Genomic DNA, 26,807 nt, shown 5'->3' on the forward strand with positions numbered 1-26,807 from the left:
TTCTACCTTCCTTCTTTGTGGTTATATCCGTACTTGCTGCCGTTGAGCATGGTGGATAGCAGGTTAAGTGCTAGACAGAACCACAATGGGCTCGGGGCATCTCCCTGAAAGATTCCTCTCCTGACGGGGATTGGCTGGTTGTGATGTTTTCAACCTTAATGGTGGTACTCCATTTTGCCATCATTTCTTGTAGGAAGTTTGGCACTATCAGATTGATTTTGTAGATGTTCAGCACCTCTATTAGCCAGCTATGAGGCATGGAGTCGAAGGCCTTCCGGTAATCGATGCAGGCTGTGTACATGTTGTGGCACTTCTTGTAGGCTTGCAAGGAGCAATTAACCATGGCATCCATGGTTAATTGCTCCTTGCATTGCTCAGCCGCTTGCATCCTTTCTGCTGTTCAGCCATTATGTTCTGGCTCTCCAAGTGGTCTGATATCTTCCTGGTTATGCATCTGGTCAGGATCTTGTACATTGTTGGGGGCAGGTGATTGGCCTGTATTTTTCCAGGTTTCTTGTATCTTCGTCTTTAGGCTTCAGATATGATTCCTTAAGTGAGAAACTTAGGGATTGTCTCTGGGTGCCTTATCATTCGGGTGAACTGCTCTGCTCGGTGCTTGTGTGTGTGTGTGTGTGTGTGTGTGTGCAAGTGAGCTTCTTTTACCAGTATTTGTGAACATTATCTATTCCTGGAGTTCACCAGTTGTGAGAGTTCTTGATTGTCTGTTTTACTTCTTCCCGAATCTCCCACCCTCCCATTTCTTGTACGTCTTTGGTCTTCTTGCATTCTAGTTTTTTCCAAGGGGCTTGGTTGTTATGTCTTACTTTCCTGCTCCATATGTTTCCCCAGAACTCCTCAATCTTCTTCTGCTGTGGTGGTCCGTTCCCTTCTTTCCCATCTTCTCCGAGACTCCTGTAGAAGCCTCTTTGGTCCACATTGAAGATTCGGTTGTTTGTTTTCCTCTGGGAGCTCTCCTTGTATCGGCGTAGTCTCTTGCTGAGTGCAAGGAGGTTCTGCTTCAGTGTGTCCAAGTACTCTCCTAATCTCTGATTTTTTGTCTCATGTTTGCTGTGGACGCTGCCTCTTTTGAGGATGCTCTTCACTTTTCCAATTAACTTCTTACTCCTATTGCCCCATTGGTACTGGATGAATTGGCCTATCTTTACTGTTAATTCTTCTATCTTCTGCTGAAGTCTTCTTACCCAAGCTGGCGGTTCCTTCTGTTTTTAGTTCTTCTGCTGTTGATCTCTCGTTTCTCTTCCATTAATCCTTGTGGCTGCTACTGCAGCACAATGCATGGCTATGTGGATGTCCTCCAGTGTTGCACCATTTCTGTCGAGGTAATGTGGTATGATGTGCCGATTCAGGTGGTCTGTGACTCTCCACAAGGTTTTATTCGGCCTCTGCTTCGACATCATGTAAGTCTTTATGGGGTCTATTCCTTCGAATTCTGTTAGGGCCTTCTTCCACTTGTCCTCTATTCTGGATATCATGGCCTCGTCTCTTTCCACTTCAGCTGCTGGGGGTTGTATTTTTTCTTGCTCTTCCTTCTCTGGTTTGGTGGTGGTATGTTCTTCCTTCTCTGGTTCCGTATTCTTTATCCTTTGTAGTTGATCGCTCATGTCCTGCTTGATTTTTTCCAAGTAGCTATCAGGTTCTTCATGATGATGGTCCTTCTCTGGTCCACTATTCGCTGGCCTGAATATCCGGGAATTGCTCCAGCCATTTGGTATGTAGTCTCGCTCTGTAAGTTGTCATATCAGTCTCCAGCTTCGTTATTTCGTAGTATGCTTGTATGATGTACATATTAATTTCGATGCTCCACTTCATGAATTGGCGTTTTCTCCCTTCCTGGGTGTCACTAGCGCAGTTGCCCCGGAAGCACTTCCAGTTGGTGGGGCTGGATGGATGGTCTTGCCCTTCTCTTGTGGTAGCCATATGGGGGGACAGTGGCACTTGCTCCACTGTCTTCTTCGAGAGACTGTGTGATTTTTCGAACTAACCTCTCTGCCTAAGGCCTGTACACGAGTGACTTTATCCTGTGGCCACACTCGATGCAGTATGATTAATATTTCTCTGCGATATCATCTGTGGAGGTGGACCTGTTTAGCTTTGGCTTATGTCCAGTGGTAGTTCTCGGGAGCAATGCCAGATGACGCCACAATCTGCCTTAGCTGCCACTCCAACCTTGGGGTAGGTAGGTCCCTTGGAGCAACTTTCACAATGTTTATTTATTTATTAATTTTTATTACTATTAATTTATTATTATTCTAATTTATTACTATTATTATACCGATCTCCCAGCGTGATAGAGCCGCATTCGCTTCTGCCAAGGCAGTTCTCGAACCCAGGTCCATCAGGCTGGTAGTCCAAGGCTAGTAGCAATGAAGCCTGAGGCTTATGCTGCACCAGCCAAAAAAAAAAAAATTTCTGAATTACCCTGAGAGAGAGAGAGAGAGAGAGAGAGAGTGTGTGTGTGTCAGAAGTAAAAGGGAATCACAAGAAAGAGAAGAATGATGATATCCAGCTCAGGAACCTGGGTGTGCCAAGCCTGTACTCACCAGATGTGAACCCCTGAGGTATATTTGTTATTAAAATGATTCAACATTTCTTTTATATTATACCTAATTAAAATTTATTTTAATAAAAATAAGTAGCCCAAAATTAATTCTTGCCTAAGGGTCCAAAAAACTTAGTTACGCCACTGAGTAAGGGACATTGTTATACATCTCATGTTGTAAGATCCTTCAGAACATGAGATGCATAATTATATACTTTGACTAAGTAATACTTCTCCATTAGAGAAGTGCATTGTTACGTATTTTCAGTGGATACCACCACCCAAATGGCTGTTTTGGGACTAGCTGATCTCTCATCATTGAACAAGTAGGTTCCCCAAGGCATAAGAGGTGACAGCCCAGTTGTGAGTTATATAATGATGCCCTTATGCAGATTTTGGGTTGTAATTAACTACAGACAGAAATGATGTGAAGCACTGACTTATATATCCCTAAAAAGTTTTCTGTGGTTCTGAGGCTAACAGCTGTAAATATTACATTACATTCCTTATAATCGAAGGCAGTGCATGGCTGAGTTGATTCAACAAATGGCACAATGAAGCTCTGGTTAGGAATATGACAATGAAAATTTGGACACCTGCTTTCATTGTCTGCATGCTTTTTTTCTAGATACTTCCATGGACACTTTCTTCTTTTGAATTAGCATCTATAATTACTCCCGCACGCTTCCAAACTGGTCTGAACATATGTCGCAACAATTCAGCATCCATTCACTGTCAAGCTCCAAACTTAAAGAAGCAACTTTTTCTCTTCCACATTTATTTCTTCTGCTTGTTTTCTGGAACAACCTTCTTTCACATATATTTCATGCAAATTATGATTTACAGAAATTCAAGTCTAATGTCAACAAGTATTGTCTGTTTTCTCAACCTTCAACCCATGCATGGTACTAAGTGCTATTTGTTTGAGTATGTGGGCTACAAAGCTTTAAAACTGGACTGATAATGTGAGGTTCTGAGAGAAAGTAAAATGAAGGATGGTAGAATTTTCACTGTTGGCAATGATTTCAGAAGTAGAGACCATAAATTAAAATTATGGGTTACGATATTTAGACAGAATAGTAGGAAGGTTTTTTTTTTTTTTTTTTGCCAGTAAGTGTTAATTACTGGAATAAGTTACCATGGATAATTGAAGCCGGTAGCTTGAGGAAATTCAAAGATCAGCTGGATAAACATCTATATGAGGAGGGAGTCAAATAGGTAGTTTATTTTATTTTATTATTTATATGTTATTTTTTTAATTAATGAATTATTATTTAATTTTTTTGGTTGGCACAACAAAAGCCTAGGGCTTCCTTGCACATATGGCTAATACCTTTTGTGTTTGGGGTTTTCATAAGTCATAATGTAAAGGTTATTATTCGAAAGAAATAAAATCAGTTTACAGCTGAAGTTGCTTTTTTATACTTCAAGACAATTTCCCAGGACCATAGAAGTTAATTGCTTATGGCAGTCAGTAAAATGTAGCTATAATTAGCAATGGGGCATACATTTTTTTTGTCTCAAAATATCAATTTATTGTTCAGTATGAACAATAAATCCAGTTTGGCGTAATACATTTATTGAACAGTAAATTCAGTTATAAAAACCATACTAACCCACACTGTATTACCTCTACTAGAAGTCATTTTTAATGTATATATTAAATTGTGGACTAATTTGTAAAAAGATTCATAAAGCACTTACTTAACTAACCTATAACTGCTCACCAAGGATGAAAAATGTATGCTAATTGTCAGCTTACAGTATATTTAATCAATTTCCCACTATATTATAAACCACACTGTATGATGGCATTTCTCTCACTCATACTTCAATATTTTGTCTATCTTCTAATACAATATCTATTAGAAGAAAGGCAAAATATTGGAGAAATCTTTATATTCTTTAAATTGATAGTTAAATATGTTAGAAATAAAACATTTCTCCATTGATTCATAATAAGTGCAATATGGTCTCAGGAGTATTGTTCCACTAACTTTCTAACTCAATTCATGAACAAGAAAGTTTATTTAACAATTAATTCAAAATGTGAGGTTATTACTGGCTTTAATACTGCTATATCAATGTAAAAACGTTGATATAACAACTTCCATTCCTTTGTATTTGAACAGGAAAAAATAAATATTTCAAGTTTGTTCATTTGTAAAAGCATTATATTGTACTGGTATATCTTATTGCACATTCTTTGTTCATACATATGACGTTCGTAATTTGGATAAAAACTCTGTAATTCTTAAACTCTTGTGTTATATCAGTATGCCATTAATAATTAATTGTAATTCATATAAGAAATTTAACTTAATTTTCAGAGTTTAATTATCAACAAACCATATAATCATATCATACTATCAGTTTGCTCTAACATCTTAAAATTTTTTCTACTGCAAAAGTTTTCCTTCATGACCAAAATACTATTTATATTGGTGAAAATAATAGTGAACAATGCTATCATGGCCATGTTTAATGGTGGTTATGCCGACCGGGCTAGCCGAGTGGGTAAAGTACCTGCCCGGCAACCCAAAGGTCGCGGGTTCGATTCCCGCCTCGGGCTTGGATCAAAGTACTGCAAAAACCTTGGGAGGTGCAATATGGCCACAGAAGCCGATGCGCCAACAACTACCAAATCAAAAAAAAAAAAAAAAAAAAATGGTGGTTATTCTACTTGTGTACGATACAAAAGAGCTAAAGGAACAGTCAAAACAAACTAAAGGTTGTTTTATTGGCATTAGCAGTGGCTGGCAAATGATGCAAGAAAACAAACTTATACAGCATCAGCCAAAAAAAAAAAAAAAAAAAAAACCACCATCAAGGAGCTTTGTGTGATTTTTATTATACAAAATATAAAATATATTTTTTTTATTTTATGTTAAAAAAGATAAATATATATTTTTTTAAATTTTAAATAATTAAGCAAAGGTCTAATAAACTATAGTTCCATGAATGCTAGCTTATTGGACTTTTGCAAAAATAAAATAGGTAGTACAGGATGTTATAAATAATGTTACATTTGAAGAAAGGAAAATTGCAGACCTTGAGAGTATGTTGTTAGGTATATAATATTGGTGTAAACACACCATAGACAACTCTTAAACAAAAAAACTATGTTAGTAGCTTGAAGGACATCATTTTATCTGTATCTCATATTGTGCTCATCCTCCTTCACAACGAATTGCCATGTATTGCACTACCTCGAATAAGTAATGCTTTACTGATAGAGAAGACTATTGTTACTTATTCTTATTTATTTACCCTTCAACATTTTAACTTGCCATCAAAGTGGAAGCAGTGTTAGATTGTGCATAATGTCTGTCATCAAAAGGAAGTGAAACGCTGAAACTTTGTTTGGAATTCAGACATGGGATTAGCCATTTCAGGGCTGCAGTAAGTATGATGGTAATATTATCTAAGTGATTTTTAATGGTATGAATCAATTATGTACAGTATATAGGGACTTAGATGAGGGCTCCTTTCATGCTCTAAATCAACTTTTTTAAATTTGTAATAACAATGTTTGTAGTCTGATCTAATTAACTGTTAGAATACTTTTCAGACAGACACACCACCACCATCCATTCCATCTGTACATCAGCTCACCATGGACCAGCTTAAAGCTGTCAATCAACATGCAGAAAGGACCAAGTGCCTATCCTATTTGCCCCAGGTACATCAACGACAAGTAGCCCGGATGCGCAGTAGGTCTGAGTGGTTCAGGAGTCCTTGTGCTTCCCCTCTTTTAGTAGCTTGGCCCTCTACAGATTCCAGTAACACTGAGGTTAGTGTCATATTCTTACACTTGAGGTTAGTGTCTTATTCTTCTTATAGAAGAGTCATTTGTGCATAAAAAATACATTCTCATTTTCACAATTGTGACTTCCTGTTCCTTTAATATTTTAATAAAAAGGGTTGGAGGATACAAAGTGTACAACGATGAATTTTGAACTCTTGGAAAAGGATAACTTTTTTGGAAAATTTTGCCCTTTTTTTTTTTATTTAATTAACATACTAAATTATGAGTTGAATAGTCCTAGTCACATTTATTAGCTTATTTTTAAATTTAGCTAGAGATTTTGTAAGTTAAGACTTAATATTCATTTTGTATTGATGGTTTGGTGTGAAAATTGTACCACTAATGTAGTGCATGGTAGTGGAATGGAATTGTAGGGTTTTAATTGTAGTAAATAAGTAGCTCAAAGGTTCTAATCACAGATTGGCAATTTTTTTTGTTTTTAGAAAAATTTAATGTAATTTAAATCAAATTTAAAACAGAATTAAATCTAATTTAAAACTATACAAACATAATGGTGTAGTGTAATGCGTAATGTAAACTTGATAGCATAATATGTATTACTGCATTTAGGTATCTGTTAGATTAGTGTAGTAGCCCAAATTAAATTAAATTTAAATGGAAATCATGCCTCAGACTAGAGCAACAAAGTAGTTTAAGTGCTGTGGCTTGGGGGAAAACTGAAAGGACAGTTCTCTTATGAATCATAGCCTTACAAAATGGGGTTCTTGTGTGATGGTTGCAGCTCTATCTGGAACAGGACGTGATATAGACTTTGTTTGTTTTGACAAATGCAGTGTAAAGAAATTAGCTGTAAACTCAGTTTTCTGATGGGAGTTTATAACAGCTTGAAGAATAGGGTGGATGCCCTTGAAGGAATTAAAATGGTGGTGGCCCATCGAGCTCTCACCTGCCCAGCTCAATGCCAGAGCTTACACTTGTGCATCAGGCAACACAATGGCAATTCCCAAGGCAGAATGCACTGGTCTCAAAGGAGGTAGTTATTATCAGTGACTCTAAATATAATAATGCAGTATCGCTGAGAAAAACAGATAAAATAAAAACAGGTTGAAGTAAAATTCCTTTAATACACTTGGAACAAATTAAAATAAACATATGCAACATACCTGTCAGAACTTCAGTTTCAAGGCTTTAAACATCTGGATTAGCCTCCACCATGATCTACAGGGAGTTTCTACCAGCAAAGCCGTCCTTATGCGTGAACCGAGAAGTCTAGTTCCCACCACCATTTATTCCAGTGTGATCCAGACTTTATGTTCCCAATCAGTCTGAGAATCTGAGTGTTATTGCTCTCGACTGAAAAGTAAGTTTAACAAATTATTTCAGAAGGCCTGTAACACCAGTCACCAGTAAAGTGCTCCTACAATGGACTGCTCTCAGTTTGTGCTGAATTTAAGTGATAGGCGCTTGTCTGCTGAGCAGTTAGATCTACTCACCCTAGGGATGAAGTTTGCCGTTTTCTCACGCAGTCCTCCAGTCATGGAACTTGCAATGGGTGTTGAGGCATCATTGACACGTTACCTGAGGAAATTGCAAATGCGATTTGCCTAAAAACTGCAGAAATCCTACCATGTGCCCGTCTAGTCAACTCTAAACCGAACAAACATCAAATCTCTGCCCTCAATGCATTGAAAAGGGAATTATACTATATTCATTTTACCAGCAGATAAGGGACGTCAAACGGCCATTTTAAACCAGTCCAACTACAAAGCAAAAGCCATATCTCTTTTACAAAACACCTCCATCTACAAACCTGTACACGACTCTCGTGTAAAGACCTTATAATAATGGGAGACCAACGTAAACAGCCTTGTCTACACCTGGTTTAAGTTGGGCAAAATCTCTGCATCCACACTTTGGCACCTGCATGCCAGATTTCACAGTTCTGTGGCCTATCTAAGGTCCACAAGGAAGGTGTGCCTTTATGACCTATTGTCTCCAGTTGTAGTTCCCAGATGTACAAGTTATCCAATTTGGTTTCCAGTCTGCTCTTGCCCTTGGTAGGCAAGACTGTTCACACCATTTCCAACAGTAGAAAATTTCTAAGCCTGGTCTCTAATCTATCCATCTCAGATGATCGGGTTATGGCCTCGTTCAGTGTAGTGTGTCTCTTCACTTCAGTCCCAGTCCAACTGGACATCACATGTGCCAAAGAATTCTTGGACAACAATTAAAACCCTGAGCAGCAGAACTTCCTTAACTGCCGACGACATCTGCACTGCTCTCAGGCTGTCCTAACTGATGGTACTGTTATGTGCGGTGAATCCCTTTACTGGCAAATTCATGGTACAGCTATGGGTACACCCGTTAGCTCAGTCACGGCAAACATTGGCAGGAACTGGAGAGTCATTAGCATTAGTAGAGGCATTTGATGCAAGAAAGCAGGCTTATGCAGCATCAGCCAAAAAAAAAAAAAAAACCCACTTCCACTTCACCCCTCTGTTCGTTCAAAATACCTGTCCAGCTGAGCCTTAAACTTATTTAGGCTATCAACCTCCACCACAAGGGATGGAAGTCTGTTCCACCAATCAACCACCCGCTGGCTAAAGGCAAATTTCCGCACGTCTATCCTACATCTGTCTTTCCTCAATTTGAATTTATGCCCTCTCAGTCACTCTAGCTCAGAAAAATCACCTTGCAGGTGATTTTTCTGAGCTAGAGGAAGAATCCCATCAGCATTGAGCATGCTTAAACCATTCAAGGCTTTATACACTTCTATCAGATCACCTCGCTGGTGCCTAGTCTCCAGACACTGTAATTTGCAAAACTTAAGCCTTTCTTCGTAAGAGCACCCCTTTGTTCCATTCACTAATCTTGTTGCCCTTTTCTGTACTCGTTCCAGCAATTGAAATGAGGCCTCCAGACCTGTATACAGTACTCCAGGTGTGGCCTGACCATTGCCTTATACAAGGGAATAATCACCTCCTTATCCCTGCTGAAAAAATTCCTGTATATCATTGACAATACTCCATGAGCTACTCTTGCAGCCCATCTGCACTGCTCAGAGAACTTCATATCTGCCTGCACAACCACCCCCAAGTCCCTTTCATTCTCTACCACTGTCAGTGTAGTACCACAGAGTTGATACGTTGCTCTGGGGTTGCTGTTTCCCATGTGTAGTACTTTACATTTGTCAATGTTAAACTTCATTTGCCACCTCTCAGCCCATCTGCTCAACCTTTCCAGATCCTGTTGCAACAGCATAGTGTCAGTAGTATCCTTGACAACCCTGCCAACTTTTGTATTGTCTGCAAACTTGGACATTAAGCCCGATATACCATCATCAGTATCATTTATAAAGATAGAAAACAATAATGGACCCAACACTGAGCCCTGAGGGACTCCACTAATAACATCAGTCCACGATGAGCAGTGTCTATTGATTACCACTCTCTGTCTTCTCCCCCTCAACCACCCCTTTATCCATAGCAGCAATTTGCCTCCAATGTCACACTGCTCCAATTTGTGTAGCAGTCTTCCATGTGCAACAGTATCAAAAGCCTTTCTAAGATCCAAGTATATAATATCAAAGTTATTCCCTGCATCCAGTTCTTTTGTGACTGCATCATAGTATCCAATCAAGTTGGTCAGGCAAGACTTCCCCTTAACAAAACCATGCTCTGTCTGAGCTATAACTGAAGTCTTGTCTAAATGATCCTGCAGTGCTTCTTTAACCAGTGCCTCCATTAATTTTCCTGGAACAGAAGTTAAGCTCACAGGTCTATAATTACTTGTGTCAGCCTTTGATCCTCCTTTGTGAATTGGGGTGACATTTGCACATTTCCAGTCTATGGGTACCTCCCCTGAGTCCAAGGAAGCTCTCATAATTATAGCTAAGGGTTTGCTTAATTCCTTTGCTGCCTCCTTTAATATAACTGGATAGATCCCATCCACCCCGGGTGCCTTTCTTGTGTTTATCTTCAACAGTTTCTCCTCCACTTTACTCCCAGTTATTTCAAGATTCTGTAGCTTACTGCTAGAGTTGAATACACCTCTGGTATTCCCCTCGCTGAATAACTCCTCATGTGTGAATGTCGATGCAAAATATTCATTTAGTTTGTTAGCTACCTGAGCAGGATCATCAACACTTGACCCATCAATATCAAGTGGACCAATCTGATTCATCCCCTTCCTTCTAGAGTTTACATAAGTAAAGAACTCCTTGCTGTTTTTCTTTGCATCCCTTGCCAAAGATTTCTCGTAATCTGCCTTCGCCTGCCTAACCTCCTTTGTAACTTGGTTACAGATCAACTTATATCTATCATAGGCTTCTGTGTCATGTGTTAATTTGTATGTATCCCATGCATTTTTCTTCTCTGCCATATGCCTCATTAGTTCATCTGACATCCATTTTGGCCTAAACCTTGAACAATATTTCTTAGTTGGTATGTAAAGCCTAGTAGCTTCCAAGATAAGTTCTTTGAATGCTTCCCATTTTGAATTTGCTGTTGGTAACATCATCAGTTGGTCCCACTGTATAGAATTTAAATACTGTCTCAGTCCATCATAGTCGCCTTTACGGAAGCAATAACCCTTCCCTTTACCCCTAATGGTAGTTACCTCTTTGAGTAAATCCCACTTCAGCACACTGTGATCACTGCCACCTAGTGGTTCATTTATCTGCAGATTCTTAATGCATGAAGAATCACTGCTGATAATCAAATCAAGAGTATTACTCCCTCTAGTTGCCTCCCGAACATGCTGATATAGAAAACAATCATCCAATAAATCCACAAAAGCCCTGCTAGTGTGTGAGTAACCAGCCCCCAAATTCCAGTCAATATCTGGGAAATTAAAATCTCACATTATAAGACTCTCTGATTTACTGGACCACTCTATTTCCTTGTACAGTTCCTTATTATACTCATCAGAGTCATTAGGCCTATAGCACACTCCTACTCTCAATTTTGATCTCCCAGTGTTTATGTCACACCAAACTGACTCAACACTGCACTGTCCAGCAATGTCGACTGGCTTCACTTCCTTGGTTTTTATGTGTTTCTTAACTAATAGCATAACCCCTCCCCCCTTCCTATCCTGTCTATCCTTTCTGTAGACGTTGCACTCCCCAAATTGAAGTTCTGCATCCCTTATATCTGTGTGACACCACGTCTCTGATATCCCAACAATACCTGCCTTCGATGTTTTGAGCAATACCTCAAATTCATCAAATTTATTTACTAAACTCCTAGCATTGGTGTACACGCAAGTATACTTGCACCTGTTTCTATTCTTAGCTACCCTAACACAACCCATGTGTTTACTTGTACCGCAATGGCTCCCAGCAGTCTCTGAAATACCATGCATCTTGTTTTTCAGGCTTCTGCTCATTCCAATAGAAGCAGTGCAAGAATCTCTTTCACCTCTGCCAGTGGCTACTGTCAATCTATTGGTCTTTGTCTCCCCCGAAGCTAGCAGTTTTCTGACCCACCTAACACTGCCTCGATAGCATCAGCAAATATTCTTGCACCCTTTCTATTTAAGTGTATCCCATCCCTGTAGAAGCAATCTCTCCTGTTAACAAGTACAGTCCAGGCTGAAAAAAATTCTACCCTTTGAGCCTTGCACAATCTTTCCAGGGCCGAATTGATCGACAAGGCTCTCATCATATACTCCCTCCTATCGTGTCTGGGCAGAATTGCAGACACTTTAAAATTCAACCCTAATTCTCGGCTTTCGTTCAACAGTGACCTGTACTTGTTAAGTAATTCTGCCGGTCTCCTACTCTTAATATTATTAGTGCCAACGTGTACAACTATATCACCTTTTGTGCCCTTAAAAGATGATATTCGCTCTACAACGTCATCAACCTTTGCCCCTGGCAGACATACCCTGGTCCTGTTCCACCTATCTTTTTTACAAAGCATGTTCCCCGTTTCCCTGACAATAGAGTCACCAACAACTACTAGTTCCTTCGGGACCAGCGCATTCTGCCTTGGGGGTTGTCTCTGTGTCACGCGATGCCCAAGTGCAAGCTCTGGCGTTGATGTGGGCAGCTGAGAGCTTGATGGGTCCCTCAATTTAGTTTCTTCGAGGGCATCCACCCTGTCCTTCAAGCTCTCATATAGGCCCACAAGAACGCCGAGTTGTTGCCTGATATCGATACACTCCTTGCATCGCGCGCACACACAAAGACATCCCCCTTGGCAGTATCATGTCCCGTACCCGATTGCTCTGCAAACATCAAGCAAACAGTGCATTTTATAAGGCTGTGAGTCAGAGGACAACTGCCCCCCTCAGTTCTGCTCTGCCAGAGTCTCCTGCCCGTGGAGGAGTAGCCATACTTGTAAATACTAACATACCGTCCAGACCGATCCAATTAAGAACCAGCCTAGAAGCTGTGGCAGCTCGGATTGCAGTTGGTATTTCAGTTACCATTGTTTCGATTTACATTCCACCATCTCTATCACTGGCCCAATCAGAACTTGACAACCTCATCGCACAACTTCCAACTCCAGTTTGTCTTTTCGGTGACTTTAATGGCCACCATCCATTGTGGGGATCAGCTACAATGGACAGAAGAGGCAAGTTGATCGAGGAATTTATATATAATAATGACCTAAATTTATTAAACTCTGGATCTCCTACCTACATCCACCTACCTACAGGATCTACTTCTCAAATTGACTTGTCAGTTTGCTCACCTTCCATCTTTCCAATCATGACATGGTCTGTATTAACTGATCCTTTTAGCAGTGACCACTTTCCGATCATTTGCTCCTTACAAACAGGAGTAACACCAAATCCTGATAAACGATCCTCTTGGAAGTTTAAAAAGGCGAACTGGGATGGCTATTCTGCTCAAATACTTCTAGACAGATCTTACGTTAAAAAAGAACCTATTGATGATGTAAATACTTACATCACCAATCAGATTCTGACTGCAGCAAATACTTACATTCCAAAATCCAAGACATATCACAATCACCGAAATCACTGGTGGAATGCAGATTGCTTCACTGCCAAACAGGAAAAAAACCGAGCTTGGAATAATTTCCGTAAGAATCCCACCACTAATAACCTCATTGCTTATAAAAGGTTTAAAGCAAAAGCAAGGCAGATTAGACGGAAAGCGAAACGAGACTCGTGGATCGCTTTTGCCTCAACAATCACAAAAGACACCGACACACGCCTCATTTGGAAAAAAATACAGGCACTAAATGGGAAATTCGCTCGTATGCCCTCTCCAATACTTCATTGGAAAGGGAAAGACCTATCTACAGCTGAAGAAGTTGCTAATGCACTTGCTGAATCATTTGCTACAATCTCTGCTTCTGCCTCCTATGGGTCCACATTTCAGAACATCAAAACTAGTGCAGAACGATATAAAATCAACTTTTTCACGAACCGTTCTTTCCCGTACAACCAACCCTTTACATTCATAGAACTTCAAGAATCGTTAAACAGATCTTCAAACAGTGCTGCAGGCCCAGATGGAGTTCATTATGTTATGCTGAAACATTTAATTCAAGAAGATTTGAGTACCATGTTAATCTTTTATAATCGGATATTCTCCGAAAATGCCTATCCTTCCTCCTGGCGTCATTCTTTCATTATTGCTTTACCAAAACCAGGAAAAGATCATTCCTGTGTTGAAAACTATAGGCCAATATCTCTTACGAGCTGCCTGGGTAAAGTTTTCGAAAGAATGGTTCACACTAGGCTTACTTACATCCTGGAGTCACAAAATCTCCTTCCAGATCATCAGTATGGCTTTCGGAAGAATAGATCGATGCTGGACGTGCTTATCAAAGCCGAATCTCATATCCGCAATGCCTTTGTCATGAAACAACATCTTGTCATGGTCAACCTAGATCTTGAAAAGGCATTTGACACTACATGGCGTCATGGGATTATTATGGACCTTTACCACTTGGGGCTTAGGGGCCATTTGCCGAAAATAATTCAAAATTTTCTGCAATTGCGTTCTTTTCAGGTCCGATATAAAAATGTACTCTCTGCATCTCACATTCAGGAAGAAGGAGTCCCGCAGGGATCGATACTTAGTCCAACACTATTTTCAATCCGAGTTAGCAGCATAACACGAGACATCCCAAAAACTGTTGAAACTTACATGTACGCAGATGACCTTACAATTTCTTGTCGATCTCAAAGTATGAACACCATCGAACGGCAGCTCCAACTTGCTATTACCAAAATACAATCGTGGACTTCACGGAATGGCTACAAACTATCAGAAAAGAAATGCACTCTCACCCACTTTTGCAAGAAACGAACTCTCCATCCCGATCCGGAATTACAAATAAACAATATTCCAATCCCGCTTGAGAGTACCATTAAATTCCTTGGAGTGATATTAGATAGCAAGCTGAATTTTCAAGCTCACATCTCTCATTTAAGAAATACATGTCTAAAGCATCTGAATATACTGCGATCAGTCTCGGCTATGTCATGGGGCGCTGATCGGTATACACTATTGCACCTTTATAGAACTTTAATCCGGTCACGGCTAGATTATTGTTGTCCGGTGTATGACTCTGCCAGGAGCACTACTTTACAACGTCTAAATATTGTCCAGCACAGTGCTCTCAGGACTGCGTTGGGCGCTTTTAAGACTTCTCCAATCCAGAGTCTCTATATCGAAGCACACGATCCTCCATTACATCTTCGTAGGAAATCATTATTGCTCCACTATGCTGCTAAGATCCAGAGTCTTCCATCTCACCCCAGTTGGGAATATCTTTATAATACTCGGTGGGATTTGATATATGACAGCAAGCCAAATGAAAACAGACCTGCTTCACTAAGGATTAAAGAGCTTTCTCAGAGTTGGAATATCAATTTAAGCGATATTTTTCAGAACACAACTGCTCCTGTTCCACCTTGGACATACGTTTCTTCCTCCCACGATACACATTTTTTGGAGTGGGGAAAGAATACTGTACCTTCCTTTAATATCAGGCAGTTGCACTTAGCTCACACTACTCTGAACTCCCATGCCTGTAAAGTCTATACTGACGGATCCAAAACAGCTACTGCGGTTGGTGCAGCTGCAGTTTTTCCTTCTGTAACGGTTACAGCTTCACTACCATTAGTCTGCAGCGTCTTCACAGCCGAATTATATGCCATCAAATTAGCACTCAGTAAAATTATTGAACTTTCCATCTCACCTGTCATAATTTACACTGACTCACTCAGTGCTGTTTCTGCCATAAGGAAGAATTTTTCATCTTCTCATCCTACCTTGAAACACATTCATTCTCAGCTATTTTCCTGCAGTGTGTCTAATCAATCAATCAGTTTTTGCTGGATCCCTGGCCATTCTGGTATTCCGGGAAATGAAAGTGCGGATCTTGCAGCTAAAAATCCTCATCCAGCTGGCCCAGAACATCTTCAGGTTCCTTACACTGATTATAAGCCTGTTATTCGCAAAGCAAGTTACGACAATTGGTCACAGATCTGGAAAAGTAACACCAACAATAAACTTTACCAGATAAAGCAAGAACCAAAGCTGTGGCTCTCAGGCTTTCGACAAAACAGACGAGAGGAAGTAGTACTGGCAAGACTCAGAATTGGACACACTCATCATACTCATCTGTTCCTGCTACTGGGAGAAGATCCACCCCAGTGTTCATCCTGTGACAGTCAACTTACTGTTAGGCATTTCCTCTTCGATTGTCCCCTATATTCAACCATACGGTCAAACACTTTTCAGTCAGTCTCTAGGTTGAACCTCCCACATGATTTAACTCATATCCTGGGAAATGAAGCAAACATAAATGAACTTGTAATATTTTTAAAACGTATTGGACTATATAGGAGTATTTAATTTAACACCAACAGTGCTATATTTCGACTAAATAAACTATGAACAGACACAATTTGGCCTCAGTAGCCCTTGTGTCGTTAAGCTAAATAACAACAACAACAACAACAGTTCTGCTCTGAGCCACAGCACTTCCATTAGCTTGAGCCTTTTGCTTTGCTGCTCTGGTCTGAGTCATGATTCTATTAATTTATTAATTAATTATAATTAATTATGTTATGTTATTAATTATGTTAAATATAATTAATTATATTACGTTTGTAATCTAAGTCGTTATATGTATTTATTTAAACGTACAATTTAACTGCTAACAAAGTTCAACTAACGCTATCTAGTACGGTATATAACTATTGTATCACAAAGGCAGGAAAGTTACGAACGGTAGCGGAGTTGAAACACGTGGAAACCCTTACCAATACTTTTATGCAATTACAAGGCCGAGTAAAGAATAAATACACCAAATTAATCAGAAAATCACAAAATAATGTTATACTACTAAATTTAAATCAAAAGTTTTAGAAAAACAATAATTTCAAATGAATAAATAAGAAAAATCCACTTAGCGGCTTTGAACACAACCGTCTCCTAGTAGCCTCGTCAGCAGTCATGTCACACATTTGTGGGTCTGCCAGTTCCTATAGCCTTTTTTGTGTCGCTATGTGGATGACGTGTTTGTGATCATTCCCTGTGGGTCAGGAGACCGACTTTTGCATTATCTCAATGCCCTGCCACCCTTCCTTCAATTCATTATTGAACTGAAGTCAGGCAATGCCCTTCCTTTCTTAGATTCTTTGGTTCAGCGCGAGGGCGCGCATTTAAAGAATTCACCAACTACTGGTCAGCACATGCTCACAGCCAACTTCTTGGCACCGCACAGGCCTTATTAACCCATGCCTGGACCTACTCCAGTTCTGTGGATGAAAGGCGCACTGAGATCGTTAAGGGAAAAGCAGGTCTGGCAAAATGCGGCTACCCTGCCAGTGCCTTAGATAAGTGTGACCTGCAGGCCCGTGACTGCGTCGCCATCCCTAGACCCACACGCAGCGATGACCCCACCTCGACCGCCTTTATCCCATACTACCCGAACCTGTCACAACAACTTTCTAGGGTCTTACAGGTTCTTGGGATAAAGTGCTTGCACTTTCCGGGCAGAAGATTGTGGTCCTTCACTTCGAGTGTTAAGACACCAATTCCTCCACTCCTACGGAGTGGTTTGGTGTACTGCATTTCCTGCTGTGACTGCACTGGCTGCTATGTAGGTGAAACTGGCAGAAGACTCGGAAATCGAGTCTCTGAGTATGAGAAAGCAATTCATTCTGCAGACATCGAACACTCGGTGATCGCCGAGCACTTCTGGTCTACCCAGCACAACATTGACCATGCCACAATGTCGAGATTATTGACTGATCCTGCTACTACTGTCATTGTGTCTAGTTGGAATTGCTTTACATCTCCTGTTTTAGCGATTCCTTTAACCGAAACAGAGGTCGTATCCATCCCACCACTGGGGAACCATCCTCCTAAATGACAAACATTGGCATCTACAGCCTAGCCAAATGTTACAGTTACAACCGCAAACCTCTACTTCCAACAACTAATTATTATCTGCACCTGTATCACGTGGTATCCACTTTGCATGACCACTATAGCTGAGTGCATGATATTCTGTATTTTGTAATAACGCTTACAACTGAGGAAGGGTGTTTTCCGTCCAAAAGCTATTGTGATTTATTACTTTTATTTTAATTTGTTCCAAGTTTTTTAAAGGAATTTTACTTCAACTTGTTTTATTTTATCTGTTTTTCACAGTGATACTGCATTATTTTGTTTAGTATGAATCCTGACACCATAGGCCTGTTTCTATTTATCAGTGCTCTATCGTTAGTGAAATATATTGGACAAGAGAATAGGACTGAGGTATGTCTGATGAAAGCAAAATTAGATGATATTGTGCAGGAGGTTTCATCTTTTCAGCACACAAAAGGCAATACTGTTGTATTCGTTAGCACTAATGATATTAAGAGTAAGAGATATGATGACTTACTTAAAAAATACAGGGCAATGTTGGAAAAAAGCTGTGAGTTAGGATTAAATTTGAAAATGTTAGGAATTCTGCCCAAACAAAACAGGAGGGAGTATGTGTTGAGAGCCTTGTCAGCCAGTTTGGTCCTGGAGATACTGAACTGTTTTTACAGAAATGGGATACACTTAAATAAGAGTGCAAGAATATTTGTTTGCTATCTAGGTCATGTTAGGTGGATCAGAAAATTGCTAGCTTCAGTGTGGGGATACATAGATTAATAGATTAACTAGAGCCACAGGCAGAGGTGAAAATGATTCTTGCTGCATGTTCTATTGGAACATGCAGCAGCCTGGAAAGCAAGGTGTTGGGATTTCAAGACTTGCTGTGAATCATCATGGAACATGGGCTTAATTAGGGTAACTAAGAGTAAGAAGGTGCATGTATACTTGCATTTACAATAATGCTAGGAGCATAATAAATAAATTTGAAGTACTGAATAAGTTATCAAATGGAGAAGTTGTAGTAGGGATATTGGAGATATGGTGTCACTCGGACATCTTATTTCCGAGTGACACTATGGGATACAGAATTTGAATATGGGACTATAATGTGTACAGAAAGGACAAGAGGAGGAGTTATGATTCTTAGAAGTTAAGAATCATTAAATCTGAGCAGTGCAACATTGAGTCAGTCTGGTGTGACATAAGTGCTGGGAAAACAAAAATGAGAGTAGGAGTGTACTATAAGTCTAATGACTGTGATGAGTATAACAAACAACTATACAGAGTGGGCCAGTAAATCAGATTGTCTTATAATGGGGATTTTAACTTTCCAAATATTGACTGGAAATTTGTGGGTTGGTCACCCACACACACTGGCAAGACTTTTTGAGATTTATTGGATGACTGTATTTTACAGCAACATGTTAGAGAGGTAACAGGAGGAAGTAATTCTCTTGATTTGGTTATCAGCCACAATTCTTCATGCATTAAGAATCTGCAGGTAAAAGACCCACTGGGTCTTTTACCTGCAGTACCTGATCACTATCACCCACTGGGTGGTAGTAAATTACACCATCAGTGTACTGATCAGAAGCGGATTAAGGTCGGTTGAGGCCCCGGGCGCAGAAGAAAATATTGGGCCCCTTAAAAAAACAGAGAGACAGGAAAAATAAAAATGCATGTTAACCATTTTTTTAAATAAATAAAAAATATTATGTACTATTAATGTTTTATTTTCAATAAAATTTGAATATAATATATGTATTATATTATATTTGCGTCTTTTTTCGGCCCCTGATAGATGTCGTTTCATTTTTCTAGCTACCATTGGTAGCCTACCAGTGAAAAGAAAAATATAAAATTTAATGGTCTGAATGATTAGAATACTAGAGAAGAGATTTTTCGTTATAGTACAATAAATTAATGATTAATTAAAATTCAAAAATTATTCATAAACTACGAAAATCCAGGCGCTGATGTAACAACAGGAATTAATTTTATCTTAATATAATTTCAACAATATACAATATACGCGTATTTGCATATATCGTAAGTCTGCATAGCAGGAGAACCTTTGTAAGTACAAAGTAGAAAATATGATTCTATTGCTCCGATGAGTGGTAGCGCAGCCGCGCGGAGCCTATGCAGCGTAGTATGTGCATAGTATGCACTGTGGTAATGAAAATAAGCAAATACAAACATACTATCAGGTTTTACCGCCGATTATAAACTTGTACGTAATTAAAATTGCACGTATGAAACCAAACTTGGTGTCATTAGAAAAAAGTGTAAAGATGGGGTTTTGAGGGGCCCTCCAGAATTCGGGGCCCAGGGTGCACGCCGTTAAATCCACCTCTGGTACTGATGTGTGATTTTCTTAAGGATATATCTACTGTCAAGGGTAAAGGTAAGGGCTTTTGTTTGTGTGAGAGTTACTACAGGGTTACCGACAGTTTTTAAATTCTATGCAGCACTACAAAGACTTTAAAGTTAGTCCCACTTGGGACTAATTGATGATGTTATCAATAGCAAATTATAGAAGAGAAGCATCCAGGGAAGTAATTGTAGAAGATGCTAGGCTTTTCATATTAAAGAAGAAATATTGTTTTATGTTTAGACCTAAATGGACGTCAGATTAACCAATTAGATTTGTGGCAGAGAAGAAAAATGCATGGGATGCATATACCGGGTGGTTATAAAATAATTTTCCCTATTCAGGAGACCCTAGTGCTAAAATGGTTAGAATTAACACAGTGAAAATCGGTGACAATGTCATTTAGGGTATGGGGAAGCAATTTGTAGAAGGAAAAAAATTGTTTTTTTTTTCTTCTACAAACAACTTTTACATGTGCACTGCACATGTAAAAGTTGTCATTTACTTCAAGACATGCTGCTTATGCAAACTACATTCTGGTAGATAAAAGCAGAAAGGCCAATGCCACTATCAATAACCATTATGGCTCTTACAAAAAAGGAATGTGCTCGTTTAGTGAAACTATTCTACCAGAATAATAGTAATGCTAATGCAGCACTATGTGAATATCGAAAACTTAAAAGGTTTACGTAAAGGACCTTTGATGTCAGTGGGGCTTTGAAAACTAATAAAGAAATTTGAAGCAACCTTTAAGAAAATTCCTAGAAGTCAGAGTAATCCCCAAAAGAGATATATCATTTTGCCTAGAAATCAGAGTATCACCAAAGATAAGCATAGGAGCAGAAGAATCCTTCTTGCGAGATATAAGACAAGACTTGAGTTTTAGAAGGATTGAAATCAACTAAGTTGTCTTTGCCCCATTGTAGAATTACCTGGAGATCGGCATTTAAGAAGTTGAAGCTGATTAAGCACGGCAAGGTTTCTCAAAATGGAAAGTAGCATTCAATGTGCTATCATTGACAAAACTATGGATAGGATTTCTAGTCAATAGAAGAAGGTCATTAATATATAGAAGAGGAAAAGAGTGGGGGAAAGAACTGAACCTTGGGGGACTCCAGCATTGGTGAAGAATTTAGAATACAGAGAGCCATATACCATCACCCTCAGTGAGTGGCCAGAGAGAAAACTGGATAACCAAATACAAAAAACAGTTGGGAAACCATAAGATGGAAGCTTGTTTAGAAGACCTTATGCCAAGCATGATCAAAAGCCTTTAAGATGTCAAGAGGAACTGCTTGTGTTTCACCGAACTTTTCCATTGAATTTGTCCATAAATGGGTAACATGAGTCAGAATATCACCAGTGGATCAACGCTGATGGAATCCATATTGGCGATCTTTGATCAGACGGAAGGTTTTTAGATAGTTTATGAGTTGGCAGTTAATTGATTTCTCCATTACGTTAGAAAGAATAGAAGTAATTGCAATGAGATGGTAATTAGACGGGAGGGATTTGTCACCCTTTTTAGGAACTGGTGGATATGAGCAAATTTCCAAGAAGAAGGAAAAACACCTTTAGAATAAGAAAGTGAAAAAAGGTGGCAAAGAACAGGAGTAAGTTCAGGAGCACAGGTTTTCAGAACAAGTGGAGAAATACCATCAGGACCTGGAGCTTTCATAGCATCAAGGTTCGTTAATCCTTTTGACGGAAGACCACAGGAGGCATTGAATGGAATATGCTACAAATGGCAGGAGGTGTATTACCAAGATCATTAATACATGACTTGGAAGAAAAATGGGATGTAGCAGGTCAGCTTTATCCTTAGCTGAAGTGACAATAGAACCATCTGGTTTTGACAGAGTGGGAGCAGAAAAGGGAAAAATTTGCGGCCAACAGCTTTGGCAACAGACCAGAATGCACAGCTACCATTAGAGCAAGAAGCAAGTTTTCTACTCTTAGCCCATTCAAAATCTAGCTTGGACTGATTAATAACAGCTTTATTTGTTGCGAGCTTTGGTGTAGGCAGAAACTGAAGGGTTGCAAACAAGTCAAAATTCTTCTCTCTTAATCAGCCTTAGCACATATATTGGAAAAACAAAGTTTAGATAAAGGACAAGAGTTTAAAGTGGAATGTGGAATAACGGATTCCATTCCTATTAGAATAATTTCACTTACATGATCTGAGTAAATGTTAACATCAGAAGTTTTGAAACAAAAGGAGAAAAGAAAATCGCACAGGTCATCCCATTTTGCATTCTTGTAATGTCAACCAACGTGAGGTTGGGAATAGCCATGAGATAAAGGTTCTACTGGAGAAGAGACAATCACCAAGTTGTGATCTGCGGTGCCTAAATGACCACTTACTTCGACCGTGTACTTAGAGGGGTTGTTTGTGAGAAAATTATGAAGAGCGTTGGCTGTATGAGTAGGATTGTCTGGTAGGTAAATGAACAATCTGTGCGAGGTCATTAGTAATTGCAAAAGCCTCAGCTTCTCGACCAGCTGGGTCTGTGTAACTAGAAAACGGAAGCCAGCTAGAGTTGTGAACATTAAAATCACCAAAGAAAATTATCTCACTGTTAGTGAAGTTGGACTGGAGAAAGTCAAGTTGCAAATAGAGGTTTCAAAGAGTTCCAAGTGATTAGTGGAGTGGGAAGAATGGTAGAGACAACAGATTAATTTGACAGAATATGTAGAGAGATTTTAAGCCAGAGAAGATCGAGAAGAGGAGATTCCAAATTACCAAGTGTCTTACAGGGAATATCAGAATGAACATATGCACAAGTACCACCTTTGAGGCAAAAGGAACTATACAGTGAATAATTTGGACAACTGAGATGAGCAGCGGTTGAATCAACCGATAACTAACTGATCATCGTAACCTCAAAGGACATCAATGATACTGCATGTTGGAAGAGATGGGGAAGAGTTGACTGGAACTTAGTCCTGGAGAGTAAACATGGGTTCCACCACTTCAAGCCTCCTATAAGCAAAGTGTTGGCATTGCATTGGTTGATGAAAGTCATCTATGTAATGTACTGTATGTAAAGTGCTTTGAATAATTTTATGCTGGTTCCCGTACAAGTTTCACGTAGTTCAAGAACTTGTGATCAGCAACAATGAATAGACTTTGCTGTATGATTTCTGGCTCGTATGGAATTTGACGATACGTGGACGCGAACAATCTTGTGGTCTGATGAGGTACATTTCACCCTTCTTGGGGCTGTAAATGCACAAAACTGCCAAATACGGGAAACTTCTCGTCCATCTGTTGTGCATGAAAGACCACTACAAAGTCCATATGTTACATCACAGTAAAGTTTATAATCGGACCATTTTTCTTTGAAGAGTCTACATCTCGTGGCCCCGTAAGGTGTACGGTAACTAGTGCACGGTACTGCGCTCTTTTACGAGATCACAGTATTCCCGCTCTGCAAGAAAGGCAATGCTTGGAGACTGTAGTGTTCATGCAAGAAGGTGCATGAACCCACGTTGGTTGACAAGTGAAGAAACTACTCCATTCAACATTCAGAAATGATTGCATCATTTCTAGAGACTTTCCGCAGTTCTGGTTAGCCAGATCAGCAGATCTTAATCCCTGTGATTTTTGGCTATAGGGATACCCGAAAGGCAGAGTTTACTGTGGTGGCATACATACAGACACATTGATTTGAAAGCAAGTATTAAACAGCATGTAGCTAATATCCCTAATGAAATGTTTACGTGAAAATATGTCACACGCAGTCCTCCATTTTCAGAATGTCATCTCAAGTGAAGGAAAGCACATAGAACAATATCTCCGGATTTCTAAGTTCTGATATTAAAATCTAATCCCAAGTTTTTAACACTGACAAATGCAGTACTTTGCATTTGTCAATGTTAAACTTCAGTTGCCACTTCTTAGCCCATCTGCCCAAATTTTCTAGATCCTGTTGCAGTATCACACTGCTATTACTGTCATTAACAACCCTGGCAACCTTTGAATCATCTGCAAACTTCGACACTAAGCCTGATATACCTTCATCAATATTATTGATAAATATACAAAACAACAGTGGGCCTAACATCGAACCCCGAGGGACTCCACTAATAACATTAGTCCATGAAAAGCAGCATCCACTGATTACCACTTTCTGTGTTCTCCCTATGCCCCCATTCAAAATGGACTCCCATTATTGACCTGCCCTTGTATATCAAGTGATACAGAAGCCTATAGTAGGTATAAACTACACTGTAATCAAGTCAGAAAGAGGTTACGCAGCTAAAACAGATTATGAGATGTACCTGACAAAGAATGCAAAGACTTCTTTACTTATTATTATTAGCAATAGAAGGAAGGGGTTGAATCACATTGGTCCATTTGATGTTGATAGTTTAACTGTTGATGATCCTGTTCATGTTGCTGACAAACAGTAGGTATTTTGCATATAAATTCGCACATGAGGAATTCTTTATGGAAAGAAATGGCAGAAGTTTATTGAACTCGAACATGGAGCTAAGTGATTTTGTGATAACAGAAAGGAGAGTGAAAGAGAAATTGTTGAAACTAAACATAAAAAAGGCACCTGAGGTGGATGGAATCTATCCAATTATATTAAGGAAGGCAGTGAGGGAAGTCAGCAAACCCTTTGCAGTAATAATGAGAGCATCTTTGGATTGGAGAGGTCCCTGTGGACTGGAGATATATGAATAAGGAAAAATAATGAATTTGCTGGTTCAGATGTAATGCACGATCAAGACAAGAATGCAATTATACTGCAGTCACAGAATGGATTTGTTAAGGGAGCAACATAACCTAATTTGATTGGATACTATAATGTAGTAATAAAGGGATTGGATGTAAAAAATGATTTTGATATCATATACTTGGATTTCGGGCACTGGAAAGACAAGGCATAGATACCCCATATATTATGATTTTGAAGAAAATATATAAGAACGCTACCTCCTTTATTAGACTAGACAAAGACAGTAGGAAATTTAAAATCGAGAAAGGAGTTCAACGAGGAGACACAATATCTCCGAAGCTGTTTACTGCTGCCCTTGAGGAAGCTTTCAGAAGATTAGACTGGTCACAGAAAGGAGTCAATGTGAATGGAGAGTACCTAAACCATTTACGATTTGCAGATGACATTGTGGTTATAAGCCACGATCCCAAAGAATTAGAGGAAAATCTTAATCAGTTATGCACAGTTAGTAAGGATTTTGGACTAAAGATGAATATGGCTCACATCCTTTTGACGGAAGATGAACAAGTATGCCACGGAAAGGGAAATAATGATTGAAGGAGCAGTAATTGAAAAGGTGGAGTCATATACTTATCTGGGACAAGTTATTAGCTGTAATAGTGATAAATGGCTGGAAGTCAAGAGAAGAATAAATTTTGGATGGATAGCATTCAGGAAATATAGTCACATACTGAAGAGCAATATCCCAGTTTGTCTGAAATGTAAAATAATGAATCAATGTATACTCCCCACCATGACTTATGGAAGTGAAACTTGGGCACTCACCAAAAGAATGGAAGAGAAGCTGAGAACTACACAGTGAAGAATGGAACGAATTATATTGGGAATCAGACTGTTAGATAAGAAGAGAAACACATGGATTAGGCAGCAAACTCAAGTAAAGGACATTCTTATCAAAACTAAAGAACTAAAATGGTCTTGGGCAGGACACATAGCTCGAAGATATGATGACAGATGGACTAAGAAAATAACAGAATGGTACCCAAGAGGAGCTAGAAGAAAACCTGGAAGACAAAGGCAGAGATGGATAGATGAAATTCATGAGTTTTTGGGTAGTAAATGGATGGCCAGTGCTCAAAACAGAAGGAACTGGAAAGTTGCTGGAGAGGCCTTCATCCTGCAGTGGATTGAAAATGGCTGATGATGATGATGACTTGGATTTCAGGAAAGTGTTTGATACTGTTGCACATTAAAAAAAAAAAAAAAAAAAAAATGCTGTAAAAATTGTAGCATTAAGGGAAAGTTACTGCTATGGATAAGGGGATGGTTGAGTGGGAGAAGAAAGGAAATGGCTACAAATGGACACTGTTCTTCATGGACTAATGTTATTAGTGTTGTCTCCCAGGATTCCCTGCTAGGCCCATTGTTGTTTTCTATATTTATTAATGATATTGATAAACATAGCACATAACCACGCTTAAACAGAAGCTTATTTTACCACAATAAAACAAGCTTCTGTTACATATTTTAGTATTTGTTATGTATTACCACGTAACCCGCATCTGTCTTCTCTCATTGGTGAATAAATATCACTAGGAGGAAAATTATTTTAATGTATAGAAAGATAATGGTGTTTTATATTCATTTGCTTTTGCAACGATTACCTTATTATTATTAGCCATATGGTGCAAGGCCTGAGGCTTATGCTGCACTAGCCAAAAAAAAAAAAAAATTTCAGTAACCTGAGAGAGAGAGAGAGAGAGAGAGAGAGAGAGAGAGAGAGAGAGAGAGAGAGAGAGAGAGAGAATCACCAAAAAAAGAGAAGAATGATGATATCCAGATCAGGATCCTGGGTGTGCCAAGCCCATGCTCACCAGATGTGTGACCTTGGAGTTCACGTAATATCGCAGCTAATGGAGAAAGCAAATGAATATAAACACCATTATCTTTCTATACATTAAAATAATTTTCCTCCTAGTGATATTTATTCACCAATGAGAGAAGAGAGGAGAGAGAGAGAGATGTGGGTTACGTGGTAATACATAACA

The 26,807-nt window shown here is 39.2% G+C and overlaps 1 protein-coding gene across 2 annotated transcripts in view; it reads left to right on the forward strand.

Annotated features, from left to right (window-relative positions):
• LOC150076324 (rho GTPase-activating protein 20-like) overlaps positions 1 to 26,807 on the forward strand; it is a 218,458-nt gene that overhangs the window by 185,690 nt on the left and 5,961 nt on the right. For both annotated transcript variants that reach the window (XM_090387127.1, XM_090387128.1), the window contains exon 8: positions 6,132 to 6,353. In XM_090387127.1, the coding sequence (XP_090243253.1) occupies positions 6,132 to 6,353 (222 nt within the window). The remainder of the gene's footprint in view (positions 1 to 6,131; positions 6,354 to 26,807) is intronic.

The sequence above is a fragment of the Mastigoproctus giganteus genome, chromosome 13, assembly GCF_048544385.1.
Source record: "Mastigoproctus giganteus isolate SK-2022 chromosome 13, ASM4854438v1, whole genome shotgun sequence".
Taxonomy (NCBI): domain Eukaryota; kingdom Metazoa; phylum Arthropoda; class Arachnida; order Uropygi; family Thelyphonidae; genus Mastigoproctus; species Mastigoproctus giganteus.